This window comes from Chlamydotis macqueenii, chromosome Z, assembly GCF_036417535.1.
Source record: "Chlamydotis macqueenii isolate bChlMac1 chromosome Z, bChlMac1.mat, whole genome shotgun sequence".
Classification (NCBI taxonomy): domain Eukaryota; kingdom Metazoa; phylum Chordata; class Aves; order Otidiformes; family Otididae; genus Chlamydotis; species Chlamydotis macqueenii.
Window position 1 is genome coordinate 19,542,206 of NC_141593.1, and position 20,044 is coordinate 19,562,249.

Here is a 20,044-nt window from a genome sequence, read left to right on the forward strand (position 1 = left end):
TAAACTCTTAGCTTGTTGCAAATACAAATAAAATTTATTGTCTTGAACTGCTTTTAAGCAGCAGACACTTGGTTGCTTGCTTGTCCCTGCCCCATATGCTTAAGTGTTGAGAACTGATATGATTGTGTTACTTCTGAAGAATAAGAACACGTGACTTTCCATGCGAATCTCCTACTGATGCAGGCTGCAAGATTTCCCTTCTGAAATAGATCAGAGAGGAGCTGCTGAGAACAGCACCTACTCAAGGTAACTTCCCAGCCCGAGCGAGCTTGCTCTCAGCCAGGCACAGGAAGATTATCTCAGCTTAACGGTCTAGGAAAAAAGGCTCCCCTAACCAAATTCAAACACTGCTAAATTATGTATATAAGAAGAAACCAGAAGACTTCTAGAAAAACAAGGCAAACCCATCAGAATTTTAGTTTGTCCATTTTCAGGGAACGAACTCTACAGCTAACACAGCATTAGTGCCATTGCAAGCACATAGAATGTTGTTTGTGCCCTGAGGGGTGAAACAAGAACTAATGTTGTTCTGGGTTGTGAAATAAATTCAGCCTGTGCATGCAGCTAATCACTAAGCTGGAAAAACAATCAAAGAGGCATTCCCAAAAACATTCAAGTCCTCTTTACAAAGTGCCCTTTCTCCACACTGCTCCTGTCCTTTGGTATTACGTGCACACGTGCGCACACACAAAGTGCACCCATCCTCCTTTCCCTCCACTGCAGATCTGTGCAGCCAGCCCAGAGATGAGTGCTAGTGGGATGTAGCTGACATCTCAGCTGAGAATCGGTTAGGTTTTAGCATTTGGATATAAACTCAGTAATGATTTTGCATTGTCTGAACATAAGATAAAATCAATTTGCATTTCATGAAAAAAAAAAATCCCGATTCAACAACTATGTAAAGGCAACTTAGAATCTCCTGAACTAAAAAGCAGATCAAAAGAAGCCTTCTCAATGTGAAAATACTATTTTTTTTTGTTTACAACATAACTGATTTCCTGATCAACAAATGACATTAGTGTAAACATATATAAATTTAAGCAAACAGGATATTACTGGATTCTTTGTACTTGATTCAATTTGAAAAATGTCCCAAGCAACTGGAAAAGTCACAGTGATCTTTTTTTTAAAAATGTTTTTAACTGAAAAAAAAGATTGTAAGTGACTTCCTAATTACTTTGCTTAATTTAAGCTGCAACTTGGTGATTTCCTAAATTTAAAAGATCTTAAGAACAAAAAAGCAAAACTCAATTAAGCAAAATATTGGTCTATTTTTCCTAAAGCCATGTAAGTACATTTTTTTCATAGACAAATAAATATCTCAAGCAACTTAACACTTTTTTTTTAATTAAAAATTGTTCCTAAGATGAAACGCACACAGAAAATGCATCTTAAAAGATTTTTTAAAAATCAACCTGGACTTTGAATTTTAATTGGCTCTTTTCTGTTAGTAATATCTGTGATACAGTAGTATCACAGATTAATTAATATTTTACCTCTTTGATACAGTAGTATCATAGATTCTGAAAAAGGAATCCAACAAATCATAAGGAATTTCAACAGCAGTTTATCTGGAAACAAAAACCAGTTATTTCTACTTCGTTAAACTGAGGTGTAATTACTCTACTCAGGAACTGCATGTCTTTTCTGCTCTCCTGGAGTCTTGGCCAGAATCTTCTGGGGAAAAGATTTTTTCTTCTCTGTAGCTTCAGATGCATAGTTACAGCAGTTTATTAATAAATCCAGGACTTCCTGGCTCAGAAACAGAACAATAAGCTGTATCACTAGTAATTTGGCTCCCTGTTCTGGATGAGAAAATATAACCTCATTTCATGATTTTATTGGCATATTAAAGGTTTGGGTGAACCTTATTAAATGTCCAGGTTTGCCATCTTTGTCTGCCATTACTTTAAAGTGCATTCCCTCTATGAATCTGATCCAGATTGAATATAATGCAGTTTTTTAAAAAGCTGCGCAGATTCTTGAGAACTGGGAAACACATGTGTGACCTTACCTCAGAAATTATCTTCTCTGGCAGTTGTTCCACATGACAGTTAAAGGGATATTTTAGCCCATATGCATCTTCAGGTCAGGACCAGACCTGCCATTCACTGACAAATAAGGGAACTCCCTACCTTGGAATTTCCCTTTATTTAAAGTAACTTTTGCATTCAGAATAATTCTGTTATACTTTGTTCTTTTCAAAATTACAGATTATTTTGGCTTTATTTTGGGGAAAAAATACCCACACAAATTAAAAATTCCACAACTATTTTTCCAGCTATTGAAGTAGAGGATAATTCATCCTGACAAAACAACCCAAATCTCTGTATGTTAGTATCCATGTTTATCAGACTACAGAGGCTCTTTTTATTCCAAAGTAGTCCACATTTGGGTTTTATTATTCAAAGAGGGGATTAATTTTTCCCTTGGTAAACGTGGAGCCAAGGTTTACAGATATGTTCAAATACAGTCTACAAAGCAGCACATCCTCTAGGAGAAGGCAAGATAATACCATAGTTACAGGGAAAAAATTCTGGACTAAATTGCATTCTCTTGACATTTGTTTTACCAGGGATTGCAGCAGAGGGATGATACTATCTACAGAAGGTATTCGCAGAATAGTGGTAGGCTGGCCAGTTAGGCGAATGGGTATACTGGTGGCCATTTGGCCATTTAGCAAATCACCAAGCCCATGACCTCCTAGGGTCAGTATTCCCTGGCTGGGTTCTGGTGCTTAAAAGATGCACGGAAGGGTTAATAGAAATTAACAATTTTGTGTAATTATACTAATCAGAGCTTATATTAATATTTCACATCTTTGAAGAAACAGTGCTGAGCGTCTCTAACGAGGCCAATAAAACTCCCCACGTCTGCTACTGTTTTACTGAGTGACATTCAGTTGGTCCAACATCCTGGAAAGACCAGGATGTTGCCGCCAAGCTGTATTCTGAGACCTTGCGGAAACAGGGAAAGGGCAGGCTTCAGGAGTACTAATTGTCAGAGGCCTTTTCCCCTAGATACATTCAGAAGACATAGCAGAGCTCAGACAGACTTCTGTACCGACAGCGCCTTGGTCCTCTGGCCTGGTCTGCTACACTCTGCACCGCTTCTTCAGGATCACTACACGTGCTTTTCTCCCTTTAGGGTGGCAATTAAAACACGAGCTCTGCCCTCGCTAGTGAACTGCTTATTGGCTTCTTTCTGGTGTTCATGAGAGTGCTAATGATTTCACTGAATAATTCATTTTTTAACCTGAGTGGAGATCTGTATTTCTGCTAAAAGGGAGGTTCCGTACAAATCTGATCTCATGCTCCATTAATCAGAGCAGCGATCCTTTGGCATGAAAGACATAAAAAGTGTTACCCCCGCCGCCTCCGTCTGCATTTGCAGGCTCTGAGCAGCAACAGCAGTTCAAACGGCTGAGTATTAGGTAATCAGGCCACCTCTACAAGACATCCCTGTTCAGAGCTCCGTGCTTCACTGATGCCTTCAAAGGTAAACCTGACAATTCTTCCAGTACAGCACTGATGATTCTCCCATCTTTCAGCTGGCTTCTGTTCCCTTTTTTTCCCCAGTGTTGCAAGTGTGCCATTGAGGACTTTTTTCTCCAATTTTCCGTTATTTATTCGCCTTCTCTTTAAAATTGTTCTCCTGTCCATCATTACAGATCTTGCCCTGTAATGCTTCATATTGGCTCACTGATCCTCACTGGCTTGCTCATTTACTTATCTGTCTCTTGCACATCCTCACCTCTCTGCTGGAAATCCCACAGCCAGGCTTCACAATGCATCTTCTGCCTTGGACGCTGCATCTTCCTGTCTGAACCACCTGCCTCTCCATTTCACAATGATGCATGGCTTTTTCTCATCTCCTCATGTCATCTTCATGTTCTTTTTTTTTTTTTCCTTTCTAGGATGATACTGTTTCTTCCAAAACGTAATTTAAAAAACACATTACTGACTCCCATTCTTTTTAATTTGTTTTTACTTTCTTACAATAGAGCTGATTTTTCTGCCATGACTACACCTACATTGTTCCACTAATCCTCTCTCATCTGAGGACTCTTGCACTCATCCTCTCTTTTCTTATTTTTCTTAGCTAATCTGGCTCCTCACTTTAAAATATACTTTAATATCTCTGATTTAAAAGAAGTTTCCACCTCTCCCTCCTCTTCCCACGTTTCAGCTCATTGAATGAAACTCCCCTTGGCTGTTCTGTGAGGTTTACTACTTTGGGCATAGGGACGCACGTTGTCCCTTCTCCTGGGGACGGTATCTGACTGTACTAGTCTCTTGGTTATCATCTTACACTTCAATTCCAAGCTGTTTGTGGCAGAGCCCATCTTTTCAACTTGGGTTTGCAAAGGACTGAGCGTAACTGCGTTCCCTGTCTCGGCTGGAGCTTGGAGCTGCTGCAGCAGTGCAAATAACAAATGACAGAATGATGAATTCAGTATTTTAGCACTGCCATCCACTGGCTGACTTTGATCATGACACACCATATTTGACAAACCTTGAAGTTTTATTTTGTTTCATCTGCTGTTACTGAAGTGGAACCTATTATTGTAAGCATACTATTTGAGAATAATGGAAATGCCAGAAAGTTTTGTTATATTCCTTCCAAATAAAAGATGCATGCCTTTTGCTTTCTATTTTGCTTTATAAAGTAAAATATTGAGGTTGGTAACTCAAGTACTGAAGAATCAGAGGATTCTAGCTTACAATGTGCAGTTGTAAATGTACAATTAATTCATTTGCATTACCTGAATGTTGTGCATGTTTTTTAATATATTTTGCTTGTGTTTAAGAAACATGCAATACTTAAAATTAAGCATGTAGATAGATGCAAAAGGGAAACAGGATAATTTGGAGTAACGTAAAATTTGTATGATACCTCCCCTGACAATTATTCCAGCCTCCACCTCGTTTAGCAATGCCTCAACCAGAGTGGTTTCTCTATCTGAAAAATCTTCAGTGGCTTTCCCTTCTAAGAGCACATCCAGTTTCTCCTTGATTTAAAATGTAAAGAACTTCATGGTATTTTTTCTTTTTTTTTTCCTTGCTATTTTATCTTTTTAAATGTTCCCATCTTTCATTCCTTGGTTTTCTTCTACTTATTTCTGTGAAATAATCAAGCTTATTATAATTAGGCTTACTGATACATGATTAATATTTCATGCTTAGAACAACTTGCCTTTTATATTTCCTAAGGTATTCCCATCCTGAACAGTTGCAGGAATATTTACCTTCTTATTACAACAGCTCCTCTGTGACAAAAGACTGTGAAAATCTATCAAGATGTGAGGTCAGATAAATTTTATACACAGATGTGTTTTAAGAAAATTTTGCAGGGAAGCACAGATACAAATATCCAAAGGTAAAAGTGTGCTCAGTGTTTTCAGTAATTCAGTTGTTTATCCAGTTTACTGCCATATAATGAAATATTACCCAGAATTCTAGGAAGTGCAGAAGTGGATTATGAGTTCAAGGATGGAGCACTAACTGAATTCTTAATTGAAATGACTCATCTAAGCAACACAGTGATCTGGACTGTCCCCCTGAATGTAAAAGTCTTTCCAAATGGTATCCCGGCTCAGGTGCCACATTAAAAGCTTGACTCTTGTTCATCTAAAAGAAAAGTTATTCGTCAGAGGAAGATTTGCTGGAAGAAGGTCACTATTTGCAAGTGAAATGCGTCTTCCTTACAACACGGCAAGATGGATTGGTCTTTATCTCACTCATTTTGTCTCAACCAAAACTGTTCGCACTGGGCACCAGTGAGTACTTCAACCTACAGGGCTTAACTGAGGTATAGACCTCACACAAACCCTCTGTAAAGGCAAGAATTTTTCTTATCTTGATACTTCCATAGGAAAAGAGCTATAATTAGGTGGACTAATCAACATTTCTAATAATTATATGTAAGCTGAAAACAGGAGTGTTCAATTATAATGACTGCAAGTTAAATATCAGATGAAATGTCACTCATTATTATGAAAAACTTTTTCCTTTGTTGTGTGTACTGACTCTGTTATTTTTTTCAAGAAGATATTGACTAGGATTTGCCTCATTAAAAAAACAGCATTTATATTAATGCTGGATTTTAAATGCTTTAGGCTTCCTCATTCACTATGGGACTCTTCAAGACTGGTCCTTTATTTCAGTGATCCATAACTGAACCATAAAAACCTACTTCGCAGTGAAATTTGGCACAGAGAAGGCAAACAAAACCCCAAAACATGTTATTCTTAATTTCTATCACAAAACTAGGACATTTAACATGTTTTTATTGTCTGACAAATAAACAGAGATTTGCATCTGACTTCCACTATCCTTGCAACTTGGGGTCTACACATACTTGAAAACTATGATCCACTAGCAGAAAATACACACATTGCAGAAGAATAGTGACAGAGGACAGAATAACTTTCCAAAGGCTTTTGTTAAAATTTTGCCATTTAGTTAAGAGAATATTTGAAGGAATTTTTGCCTCTCTTGAATGTACTAATTTCTGCCAGCTTTCTGCCTTTTCTGTAAAAACACCTGGTGCAAATAAATGGCATCTTTTTCTCAAGAATAGTAAGAAGCAGAAACTGGGTTTGTATCATTTCTCTTGAAAATAACTTAATAGCCAGGATATCCGAGTTCTCCTTAGTGTTTTGATACACCAGTACTGACTGTCTTCATTATTCTGTCAAAGCTAATGAAGTGTATAAGAACATCAAGCGCACCCTCATGATATACTTACTTTTAGAAAACTGCAGAAATAAGTACAAGGTTCTTTAAAGAAATAAAAAAACAGTTATCCAGGACTTCAGTCACAAGTGATTATTGTTTTTGATTTTTAAAAGAAGTTTCTTGTGGCTAGATAAATTTTTAAGACAGAGAACAAAAAATAGGCTAAAAGTATTTTCCTAAGGTACTTACATATCACTGGCAATGGAGGAGTTCCTGGACATGGTCTTTGGAGAAAGGTCATAGTCACTGTCTGACCGGTAAAGGAAAGACTCCCTACGTTGACTGTGGACAAAATTTGCCTGAAGAATTAGCCCTGATCCAGGGCTTGTCATGGGATCCAAGGGACTTCGTCCCGATGACGTACCATTGTCAACATCAAAACTGCAAAAAGAAAGGAGAAAAATATTTATGCCATTGACATAAGAATTTTGAAAGTAATAAACACTCTTCTGACAGATTTATCACTACATAATTCATTCTTGATAATAATGGGGAAATAAACACCTGGTCAAGTCCACTGCTAAGCTAAAAATCAAGGCACACAAGAAATACACTTTAAAATTGCTGATAACCAAAAAGAACGAGTCTGAAGAAAAATAAATTTGGTAGAGAAAGAAAACACTATTAGGAATACAGGAAGCCGACTGCTTCTCTGCATGTAGAGTATCCCCAAGCTCTGTACCTGAGGAAACATGATGTTTCATTGTTTTCTTCCTCAGGCCCCATCTCTCCTGAGCTGGACCCTCATTATTCTCTCTTCCACCATTACAGCAGTTGAGGGCTTTTTGTTATCGAGTACTCAACTCTAATATTTCATTACTACCCAAATATTTCAAGAACAGGTGTAGTCTTATCCCAATAAACAAAGTGCTGATCGGCATTAAGCCATATGTGTGTGCTTGGGCATGTTTGCATGCAATAGAGTTTCTATTTTACAAACAGATTGAATAAATGAGTCCTTTGCTCACTGCCAAGCAGCGTGACTTCCGTGGCCATTCATGCCTTTGAACTACACAGTTTAGATCCAGCCGTTCCAGCTATTGTATTTGGTATTAAGAGCAGGAAACAGGCTTGTCCTTCACAAAGAACACTGTCGTCACGAAAGGCAGAAGCGTGAGGGTAGAGAAAGAAAGAGATGGAGAGAGAAGATGCTCTTTAACATAGTCTGTGACGTTTCCACAAAGGGCTTTGAAAATCAGTGCAAAGACCTTGAACGGGAGTCTGCAATCAATCAGAAAGTAGCGCAGGAAGGGCAGTGCTGGGATGACGCGCTCATGGCAACCCGCGTTGCTTAGCAGCCCAGCAGCTGCTTTTGGTACTGTATGGAGTCTTTTTGGAACTCGTGGCTCTGGTTTTAGTCTTAATGTGTTGTGGTACGCAATCTCCGAGGTCACAAATGTGTGGATTGCAAGGTTATGTCTCCATCTGATGCGATGGAGCATATTTTATCCAGCCAGAAGTGCAAGATGTTTTTTGTTTCCTTAGTTGGTCATGTCTCTAAAACCAAAGATCAATTTCAGTTTTACAGCATAGTAGGAAAAGTGTGCATGACACCTTGCTTACAACTACATGGGCTCCTTTGCCTTAATAACAGGGACTTAAATTATATTGCTAAAGCATTTAGGAATGAGGGATGAACTTTCACATGATTTTTTAAACAGGGATCAGTGTTAGCATCGTAATATGTATTTGTAATGAACACATCTGAAATAGTCATTTTGAAAACAGCGTTCACATGACGGACACTCACTGGTTTTGAATTATATCTAATGACAGCAGAAAAGAAAATATTCAGTACATGTCAGCTGTTGACTGGACTTCAGCCTAGCACAGGTGCCACAGCAGGTACATGCTACACTCTGCATCAGCTTGTTTCATGCTGTTATCTACCACGGACCTGAGGTTGCAGTGAGGTTGCCGCTTTAATGTTTTACAGAAGTGACAGCATTCCCATGGCCTGTTTTTCTTTCTTAAGGGAACTAATCAAAGAAACATATATCGCCTATTTTGACACAGATGCACATTGCCTGGCAGAGAATGGATCTTGGTTTCATGTTTTGCTTCATTATTACTTTGCATGTATTGCTGGAACTGCAAGCTTGCTGCCGCTCTCATACTGTACTATTTATTTTTTATTCACTCTTCACAATCTGAATGTAAAAAAGCAATTTTCTTTTTCAACCAAAAAAAATCCCACCCCATTTTAATACCATTCAGAAAATGGTATTAAACAACTTCAAGAGACCATAGCAATTTAATCCTTTTTTCACTGTAGTTCTCAGTTCTCACAATTAATTGTCAGTAAATCCTAACACATACACATCTTCTCAAATTTGACTTCTTTCGATTATGCCTGAATATTTTTTCTAGGTCCTCAAATGTGCTGCTACTACATGACATTATCATCTCAAGCTAAAATAGCTTAATTGGTAAGACATCAAATGAGAGTTCTGCCACCAGCCTGTTTGGTGACCTTGGGCAATGCAAAGCTCCTCTCTGCACTTCATTTTCCCAATTCATTGTATCTTTGTGTTCATTGTAAGATCTGCTCACAAAAAAAATATTGAAAAAAATTCAGGGAATTGCAAGATAGCATGAATACTACAGTAAAACATTCTTTTGTAGCTTATAGTGCCAGAAATTAATAACCATATTGCCACACTACTAGCATGACTACTATTATTCACTAGCAATCAAGAGCTGTTGAGTTTCAATTCTGGATTATCCCAGGTACACCAAATACTCACAATGCCAAATAAAAGTCTGGAATATCTGTGAGTTCATCATATCCAAATTTCCTAACAAACACATCTATTTCATTGCCTAAATAAAATATTTTTTTTTTCTTCAAACAGCTGGAAGAACACACAGACTTGTAAACCACACAGTCTCTATGTTTTGTTTTTCTCTTGAGGGCAGGAGGGCAGATCTTTCTGCAATTTTAAGTAAAATAGTAGAGGATTGTTTACTCCTGTGATCAACAAGACTAACTTCTGCAATGGCAGTATCATTTCAAATATATATATAAACTTGTCTGAAATCTCTAAAGCAAAAGTTACAAGTGCAACAGAAATAAATGAAGACAAACATAAGTCTGTGTCACAGTAGGAAAATTTTGAGTAAGGAGTGACTACTGAATTGATTTATTTAACAGCAGACTTCAATGATTAATAATTCAAATGATTAAAGGGTATTTTATTGGATTAAAGGAATGTATGGCTTTGTTTGCAGATTTGTTTTATTTTCTTCACGCACCTTTTGTGGACATGGTATGAATATTTTATTACCAGTCTCATTTCTCCCAGTCAGAAACTAAGGCAGGCTTCTATGGATGATTTCACTGTTGGATTGTAACGTAGTGAGTTTTTAAAATTTAAATGTCTATTAGATAAAACTGGAGTTTAATCGTCCGGGACAGGCCCTATAGTTTGCATCAACAGATAGCTAGAAGTATGTGCAAGACTGGCACACTGCTGTTGTGACAGGAATTTTATCCTGTGATACCGCGTTGTGTCCACTAGATGAGTGTCAAAGGTAACGAAAGGGATTCAAATGGCTCAGCCAGGAATTGGCTCACACTGCTCAGCGAAAATGTCTTTTATGTAAATATGCATCAAGAAAAAAAAATGTTCCGTTCTGCAGTCAAAGGGGAGGCGTGAATGCAGCACTGGTTTGCCAGAAACATACGTTTATGTTTAAAAGTTTCTAAAATGCTATGGCAGTTAAGTGTCTTGTTTAGCTCTTACTGAGATATTTGCTAACACTTCCAGATACAAAAGCTAAATGAAAAATGTGTTATTACACTGAAAATCAAATTGTTTCTTTGGCTGAATCACAAGTCTTAATTGGAAGAAATGGTGCGGCTGATCACACCACATCAAATGAACAGAGAATCAGAATAGGGAATTGAAGAGTTTCACACAAGTCGTTTTTCTCTCTTCCTCCATACACTAAAAAAAGATTAGAAGTTTAAGATACAAAATTTGCTTTGTCTGGATAGAAACTGCAGAAAATCGGCTGTAGTTGCTTCATATTTATTTTTCCACTCCTATTAAGCTTTAAGCCACAGCAAGAATACGCTGTGAATTAAAAAGTGCATGTTCAGTGACAAACCAGTTATTCTCCCTATGGCGTGTTCCTCGGTCTCTTTGCACTTTTGCTGGAGGGTACTCTTGGCAAAGGAAGGAGCATGGAAGTTCTTACTGAAGGCACAGTAACTGTTTTGCTACTGTTCCACAGGCAGAAAATGGCCATCTAAAGACAGAATTTTCCACCGCTGTTCTGCAGCCAGCTTTGGGCACTTTGCACAACACAAGCAAACTGAAGCTGCTTTCAGTGACAGGAGCGTTTGACACAGCACACAACACAGAATTCTCTGTGTTCAAAGGCCTTTGCTGCAACACCAGAGATGCCAAAGCTATGAAAAGCCAGTGCTAATTCAGCAACATTTGTGTCCGAATTTTGACAAAATATTTTGTGACGTTAGTGGATACTGTCTATTCTTAGAGCCTGCCTTATTCAGTGTTTAGTGATGATAAACATGATACGAGATGAAAGTTCAGCCTTTTTTCCTTTTTTGGCTATTTATCATGTTTGCATGTCTTGCCCATCGTGTATCATCCAAGCTCTGAACTCGGATGGGGCTAAAGGTGGTGAACTCTCTTGAGTGACCTGTAAGCACTCATGGCTGATCTTCCCTGTGCTCCTAAAAGGACAAGAAGTAATAATATCACAAGGAACCTTACAGATTACTGATTATTTGTTTCAAGCAATAGTAGGACTCTGTGGCAAGGACAGGAGAGGTTCTGGATTCGGATCTCAGCAGCACTGCTTTATTGGTAACGACTGCACAGCTTCTTCACCCGGTGAAAGAAACCCTCTCTGGACTTCCTTTGGAGTCCTTAAATAACTCTCCCCTACTCTCTGCAAGGTTGCTAAAACAAAAAAGGGGAAGATCTGTGTACAAAATACAGCTTTTAGTAACATAAGGAGTAATGGCATCATAATGAATATGCACAAGAGCTTGTAATTAAGGCTGCGTAGAAAATCTTAATGTTGGTCTACCTTATTACTGAGAGTTTTGCAATTTAATCCTGTAGCTTTTTGGTGTGGATTTTTGTTTTGTTTTGTTTTTTTTTTTGTTTTTAGAGAAGTCAGCAATAGTAGAAAAGGGAAGGAAATGAAATCCATCCCCAAATGAACAATTTAGTAGACTTTTAAGAATACAAAATGCACTCCTGATATTCCCCTTTTAAGTCTCTCTCCACCTTTTAGCCTATCCTATCTTGGAAGCTATGGGGAGGGAGAGAGGTAGGAACCCAATTAATTGATCCTCTAGGGACACATTATCTTTTAAGGCCATCTTTAAACATTAGAGAGGGACAAGCAAGTTCTAAAGGAGCAAATTTTGTCTCCCATCAAAGAAGCCCATTGTCCTAGTGTCAAGCAATCTCTCCAGCCATCTGCCAGTGCTATGACCTACCTATGCATCTTAACATCCCCACTTCCCAGAAGTCCCATCCTGTATTTTCACCAGAAAGCACAATCCCACCATCACACTGAATGAGTGCATTTGGCATAGCAGCTGTAATTCACTGACAGAAGAGCTGCCACGTAGCAACTTCCTTTGGGCAGGGTCTTATTTAAAGTAAAAGCAAGGTAATAAAAATGTATTTATGTCTGCAAGGAAAAGGTAAGCTATTTATCGCTTGTGCCCCAGGACAGAAGCCCAACCCTGGAAGAGGCAGCCTGCAGCTACTGGAGAAAGGGAAGGACTGAATGGTTCCTCCAAATGCAGAATCCAATTTGTGACTTGGATTGCTCGGGATGAAAAAACAGCAGTTGGCCACCTCAGGCACTCGCCATAGATGTGGAGGGTTGTGGAGAAAGGCCACAGGTTCACTTGGTATAAAAGCTCAGGGTCGGGGAAGGCTCATTCCCTATCAGACAGGATGCGACAGGCACAGTGTAGTGTGCTCTCAGACCTTGTGTGCATTAATTGCTCTGTATCCTGGAGATGGGTGCATCTCAGATCAAAGTAGGACAGTTTGAAGTTTTATTCTTAGACATGACAGATTTATTCTGCATTAGTTACAGGTTATTTTAGTAGGACAGACCATTTCATTTACTGTGGAAATCATGCCCATTGTGACTCAATTCTTAAAAAAATGTACAGAGTCATTAGAAAGCATTTTGTGTGAGGTGGATGCTGATTCTGTTATATTAAATTTACAGCTCTCAGTCAGAGAAGGTAGTGTAAGGAATAAATGAAGACAGAGACAAAAATCTCTTTCTCTGGAATGACATTATCTGCTGAATTTTCATTGATGCATTTCAGGTAGTTAAATTCTATTTTACTTTATACACTAAATATATTCACTGAATTCACCTGAAAAATTGTCCAAAGATTTGCTAATACACCAAATAATGATAATAATTTCTTTGTGAAATACTGATTTTAGACACACTTCACAGTCATTAACCAGACTGGATAAGTACTTTGGTTATGTCTTTAGGACTTCTCTTGGGCCTATTTATTGCCTATTAGTAAATACAGCACTAAACTGAGCCAACAGTTGACTTTGGTGTCCCCATTTTTGCCAGACACAGTTATCTCCAGACTTTAATAAAGATCAAACTTTAGAATTTTATTTATCAGAAACAAACAAGTTGTCAATAATTAGCCCCTGCCATAGGCTCCCACTGGACTCTAGATGTTAAATAGGTTAACCTGCAGCATTAGAAAAAAACCTGTAAAAATAAATCTGTGTGTTTACATAATTTATGTGATATATGATATACATAATTTCTATAAAGCAGGTCTAAAATTTTTTTTTCTTATATTAATTTTCTACTAGAGACCTTTCAAAATGTTTCCTTTCTGACAGTATCTACCCAATGATGCAGGAGAGTTTTCTCTGGTTTCATCTGGTTTTCTCCTTGTACTTTTCTTTCTGTCTCTTCCCCAATGCCTAGTAAAAACTAAAGACCTCAGTAAAATGAGGGGGGAAAAAAGATAAATAGTTGCAGTGCTATTTAATGAGGAATATAATATCAACTCTCTACATTTGAAGAAAAAAATCATTTTTATGTGACTCAGTATTTTCATTTTCTCTCTAGCAAATTTAACAAAAACTCCTGCCTTCTATTGCTTAAAAATATGTCCAGCAAATTGTAAGCAAATGATATTAAAAGTAACAGATGATCTAAATCTCAATTTTCTTGTACCACTGGAGAATGCAAGCAAACTATCTACTTGCGGCTTTTGGTTTCCAGTTAAGAGATTCAGCAAGCAAGGCCTACGATTAACTCCATTTTTAGAAGTGGTGTGGATAGATTTTCCAGTATCAAAACTGCAAGCCAAAGAAAAATTGACATTCCATGAAATGTGCTTTCAGAAGAACTTGGCTTTTTCTCTTGGCATAACTGTTTCTGGAAACATTTAAAGTGTAACACAGCTTAACACTAATATTAAAAGCCCATATAATAGGCAAATAGAACACGTGTAGGATGACAAGTACACTGTATCAAAAAGGTTTGTAAGACAGCCTACTCAAACATGTCAGCAAAGAAACTCCAACTATCTATTTGAGCTTCAGTCTCATGATTTTCTTATCATGAGACAGCAAGCGTCTTAGGAAATGCAGCTGATCTCTCCAAACAAAACATTTTGTGTGTTTCCAAGTTTCCAAGCAAGGAGTTATGAAGTTTCCAAGCAAGAACGACTACTGCATATCTCTGGATGTTTTGCTTTGAACAGTCTCCTCGTGCTCAATTCAAGGTGCACTTTCATAGTGTCACCTCATTTTTCTTAATTATACCTCAGTGGTCTATGCATTTGGCACACAAGCCTTTGTTGCGCCTATTAAATCAATTTGCTTGTTGCGCTCAGCCATATTGGGATTCTTTTTGTCATTTTGTCATTCCTTTTATTCTTTCCTTGTAAAGACGATCATCCCTCACCTGGCAATTTTTATTTTCTGAACTTATCATCTCCTGCAAGCAAAATCTTCCTACTAATGCAATGCTCAGATAAGAATGCCAGATTCTGGACCCTGTTACATGGACTTGATGGATTGGTGTTTCTTTGAAGCTGATACACTTGTCTTATTGCAGTATAAGAAAAATGCAAACAGAAAAACCACAAGAGAAACAAAATGCCAAATAGTTTTCAATATATATGGATAATTTTCAGTAAATATGGTAATCTGTTCAGGTTTCTACTAAGTTTAAGTCACTTTGTACGGTTCTTCTGATCTAATAATTCTACTGGGACTCATATCCTCATTTTTAGACAATAAAAAAAAGGCCACTGAGACTTTAAATGCTTTCCCCAAGGCTTCTGGTAAAATCTGTCTGTTAGAGGACTGAATGAGGAAATATGCAGGAAATACAGAAGAACTGGAACTATTCTGGATAACCTGAAGGGTGGAGTATTGAACCATTGAAAGAGTAGGCAGCAAATCCAGAGGTGCTCCTGAGCAGTCTGCCAGCCAGCTGGCCACAGCCACCCACTGGCTCCCACTGCAGCGCCACGGCGTTTCCAGGAGTGCAATCTCAGCAGGACTGATGGTTCTCCACTTTATTATTGTTATTATTTAATTACAGTCTATCTGCCACCACTCACTTAAATAATCATATAACGTTGTCTGCACTGATTTTCTGTAAGATACCTTTTCTCTGGGCTCTAGATAATAAAGTACCTTCAAAGTCTTTTTGAAAAATCACTTTACCTAATTTCTTCAAGAAATTCTAGAACAACACTGTTTTTCTTTCCAGGGACAGTTTTGATCCAACTCTTCCCACTTCTTTTTCTCAGCAGTACTTTCTCAGTACTATTTAGACACTACGATACAAAACCAACTTGCACTGAGTGTGACTACATAGCATGTATTTACTGTAATTCACATTGCTATTAATTTTCTCTTATTCTAAATATATTGGAATCAAATCTCAAAGCATTTCAAAATGTTTATCTAGCATTTTGTAAAAATATGCAAACCATCCTTCAAGCATACTGACAAATCCCAATTAAAATGCAGTTCCTGATAGATATTAGCAGAACACCTTTCTTTCAGGAAAAACTAAAATTCAAAACTGAATGTAAGATCATGGTTGAGCAGGCTGCTGCCAGAGAAGGAAACTCTAATTAAGCTCAGCCTCCTCCTTCTGTGAATTAATTTGGGTGCTATTATCAGAAGTGGCCAAATTGCTTACATATTCTTTCTGAATTAGTGGTGTGATAAAGCAAGTATGTAGGAAAAAAGGTAGTTCCTCAGACCTGTAATATTCAAATCAATACCCTGCAGCAGTGAAGAAAGCACACAGAATCCAGAAAACAGGTATAAATGTTCCCCAGGGCTAACACTGGTATGCATTGGGAAGCTTCCTGGCAAACACATCCTTCTGAAGAACCATCATATACAGCCACAATGATGATAAACACTTGGCGTGGTGACAGGAGATATAGTTATATGTACCCTGTGCTTAGCGGCAGAGATCTTTGGCAAAGAGTGCCCCAGCCAGAAGCTGACAGGAAAAAGCAGTTGTGGTTGATCCTGGCAACTGTCCCATCCCAGAGAATGCGGCACAGAAGGAGGTCCACAGAACCAGAGGGTGCAATGGTCATCACAAGAGGAGGGCGCATCCCTCAGCACCACCTAGCTCATCATTATGAAGTCTTCTGCACAACTGAGTGTAAGCCAACCTGCCTTCAAAAACTGTGTCTTTGAGAAAATGGATAAGGACTGTGGGCAGAAAAGTCTGAAGAGAAGAAGGTCTATAGCCCAAACCATAAGAATCCTGAACAAAGAAGATAAGATAGTTTGTTTCACTAGTACGAAGTGCACATGTAGATACCTACAAGAAATCAATTTTTTTTTTTTGAGGGAAAATGGGCTGTTAATGAGAAAGGGGCAGAGAAATATTTTTTTTTTTAATTAAAAAAAAATTTGGAAGCTGTTTTGTGAGACATTGTAGTGACTCATATTTTGCAGCAGACAAATGTAATTTAGCCAAGTGTCTGCAAAATGTTTTTTTTTTTTTGCTGATTCTGTGAACATCTTAATAAATTTCAAAAAGTTATAAGCTTAAACCAACCTTAAGTCAGCCACCTTATGTATCTGCAGTATTGAAAAAATATTAAGTGATATATATTTTTTTTTAATTTTCTGCCATGCTCAGGGTATAAGAGGGCTCTGAAGAACAAAGCTCTGCCAGCAGGATATTTTTCTGCTTCACTGCTGAATGTGGGTACTGAACTAGGCAAAGGACGACAGAAAGATAAAAGTGTTTTTAACATCAGAGACCGGAAATAATATTTGCCCAAGCTAGGAAGCACCTGATGCTGAACTAGTCAGACTATCATACATCACCAACTACTTGCTTGGTAATCCACTTGAGGTATCCACCCTGAACAGCGTGAGCAATGTGGACATCAGCACTTACAAATACAGATTAGTTCAAAACATCTGAGCCGCTACCAGATGGATCAAGGGGCCATCAGATCCACCATTCTGTCTCTAGTAGGGGCCAAAAGTGAATACCAATGGAAGAGGGTAAGAACAAGAAGTGATACCTTTCCAGTGTATTCCCAGCCCTTCAGCACTCTCCCACCCTTTCATGAAAACTATGCTCTGAATATATGCGTCATTCTATGACAAGAAGATAAAAAACCCCGAAGTCTTAGAAATCTCATTTTGGATACTTAATGTAGGGAATACTTCCACTTCATTCTCTGTGTTTTAATTCTCCTTATGTTAAGCAAGGTTGATAATACCTCCTCATATCACATGGGCAATATGAAGATTAATTTAATAATCTCTGAGAAGTAGTAAGGTATCATAGTGATGAACACCACAGAAAAGCCAAGGGAAGCACTGTAACTGCTTCTCCAATAGCTCTGAACAGCAGGCTGTCAATAAAGCACGTGGCCATATAATGAGCGACAAGATAATAACAGAATACTGACTATCTCATGAACTGAGCTGCATTCATTCTGTGCATTCAGTGAAGTAAAAGCAGTAGGGAATCATACAGGTAAAGTCTGTATCAAATTATTTATGCACAGGACTAAGCCAAGGTTCCTCAGTCAATTGTAATGTTGGCATTTCCTTCTTTTGTGCTTGACTCTTGAGTCATAATAACGTGGATATGAGGTTATGGTGTATACGTTTGTGCACATGTTGGATGGACACCCTAATCTCTCTAAACTCTGTCATTTGCCATTGTTTTTCTCTGATTTTCTTTTTTAGCTTACTGTAGCACTATCAATAGCCATTACTGGTAGACCATCAGAAATTTCAGACTTCAAATGCAGTGTTGCAGATTTGCTTTCTAACAGTATGAAGACAGACAAGTGCACGTTCCATTTTCATTATAAAGCATGTTTGATTAACCTGATCTTCTGCAGACTTCAAGATCATTGGGACATCTCATTCACAGTCCCATTGCAATTAACTACTATGGTAATATGAGTACGTTCTCACTAAAATATCTTGTGCCCCTATATTTTCTAGGAAGTTTCTGTTTGTCACTGTAAGATCCCGATTGGGTGCATGACTGTTGGACTCTGAAAGCAAAAGCTATAAAGCTATAAAGCTATAAATACAGTGCTTTAACTATTAACAAAATAAAGAGCATATTATGAGGTGTAAAATTACTATACAACATTATACAACTCTCTTTTGGTAAAATACCTAAATAAGCAGAAGCCTAAGAGCTCTCAAGAACTATTCATAGAGTAGCTAGAAACAAGAACAAACAAAACACTGGCTGCTACAGTCTTCAAATGCCACACGCCGAGCTAAGCTAAGCATGTCTCACCAAATAAATGAGTCTTTCTCTGTGGAGGAATGTGGTAACAAAAATACCAGTTTACTCTCTTTCCTTGTAACAAAGTACTTTTTTCCAGTATTAAACAAACTTGGGAGCAGATTTGATGCAGTGGGTTGAAAGAGGAACTGAAAAAAACCCACCACTTTTTTATAAATGTGAGGGATCTGACAAGCCAAAGCTGTTAAAAATCACTGTGTATTGCAAACCAAAACCAAATATTCTCCTCACAAAGCAATACCAAAGAGTTTTACTAAAATGTACAACTCAGCCTGCCCCATACAGAAATATCTATCTTTAGATAGCTCAAGCTTTTATCATCAGAGTTATCTGTAAATGCAGGCCAATTCCAGAGAATGAACTTTGTGCTCCAGTCTGCATTAAGAATTTGGGAGGGGAGCAGACTGATTGCGTAGTGCTGTGCTCCTCTGCTGCCGTTCTCCCTCAGGCAAAACACGTTGCCTGTCCTCATGCTTCCTGCACCCTCCCTCTCACACCAAAGGATTACACGTTTAAACGACCAAAAACATAGTGGAGTTTGGTCAAATTGCAACAATGGAACTACAGAGTTTTGGAGGAGAAAATAATTAAAATGCCACCTATTTACTAATAGGAAAAAAAAAACAAAACAAAATAAATCAAATGCATAGAGGCATCTTCTGAATTAAGTAATTTCCCATTTTCAGGAAAAATTGTGTATGATGTATTTTACTTTGTGTAAAAAAGGTGTTTGGAAACTTGATTTCAAAAGTCTGTTTTCCTGATACCGATGTCACTACTAAATTTAGGACAGGACACGCCATAATTGCTGGCGCCAAGGAGGTGATTATATCACTCTGGAAACATTACAAAATGCGCAATCCAAGAGACTGGGACGGAGAAACGCCAGCATCCAGCACCAGTTCCTACAGCTAAGAAAATGTCACTGTAACACTGCTGCTTTTGGAACAAGCTTTGTCTCCAACTATTTCCCCCTGACATCTAGTTATTTCATCCTGTGAAGTGTTCCCAGAAAAATCAACAATTTTGCCAAGTAAAAAGTACTTTTCCAGCAGTTCTTTTCAGCAAAATCGAACCTACACGTCCAAAGCTCTGCTAAGCTGACCACACAGGTAGCCGGGGTTATGTGCCCTCCCCAGCTGGCACCATTGTGGATGCACCATCCACCACCTGCAATTCTGGAGCAGGACTCACAGTCAAAGTCTTTCGCTCTCAAGGAGAAACCTTAAGGAGATGTGGGGCCCCCTAGGCAGCCAAGGGAGGGACACTGCTAGTTTACTATATAAGCTATCAGGAAATTCTTTGTTTCATTCTTTCCTTTTGCAGGAATGAAGCAGGATAAGAGGATACAAAAACCTGTTCTTTCACTGGATGAGTCATCCTGAGTGAATCATTTTATCCCCTTCTGTGCTTCCGTTTCCCTACCTGCAAAATAGGCACTTTGTAAAGTGCTAAGAGGTCTGGTCATTAAA

At 38.2% G+C, this 20,044-nt stretch overlaps 1 protein-coding gene across 3 annotated transcripts in view; it reads right to left on the bottom strand.

The window, feature by feature from the left end:
- The window catches only part of PDE4D (phosphodiesterase 4D), a 366,332-nt gene that overhangs the window by 118,523 nt on the left and 227,765 nt on the right, over positions 1-20,044 (bottom strand). For 2 of the 3 annotated variants that reach the window (XM_086770099.1, XM_086770101.1), the window contains exon 2: positions 6,930-7,121. In XM_086770099.1, the coding sequence (XP_086626225.1) occupies positions 6,930-7,121 (192 nt within the window). Of the gene's footprint in view, positions 1-6,925; positions 7,122-20,044 lie in introns of those variants that run through there. The other variant, XM_086770098.1, reaches the window with a different exon arrangement.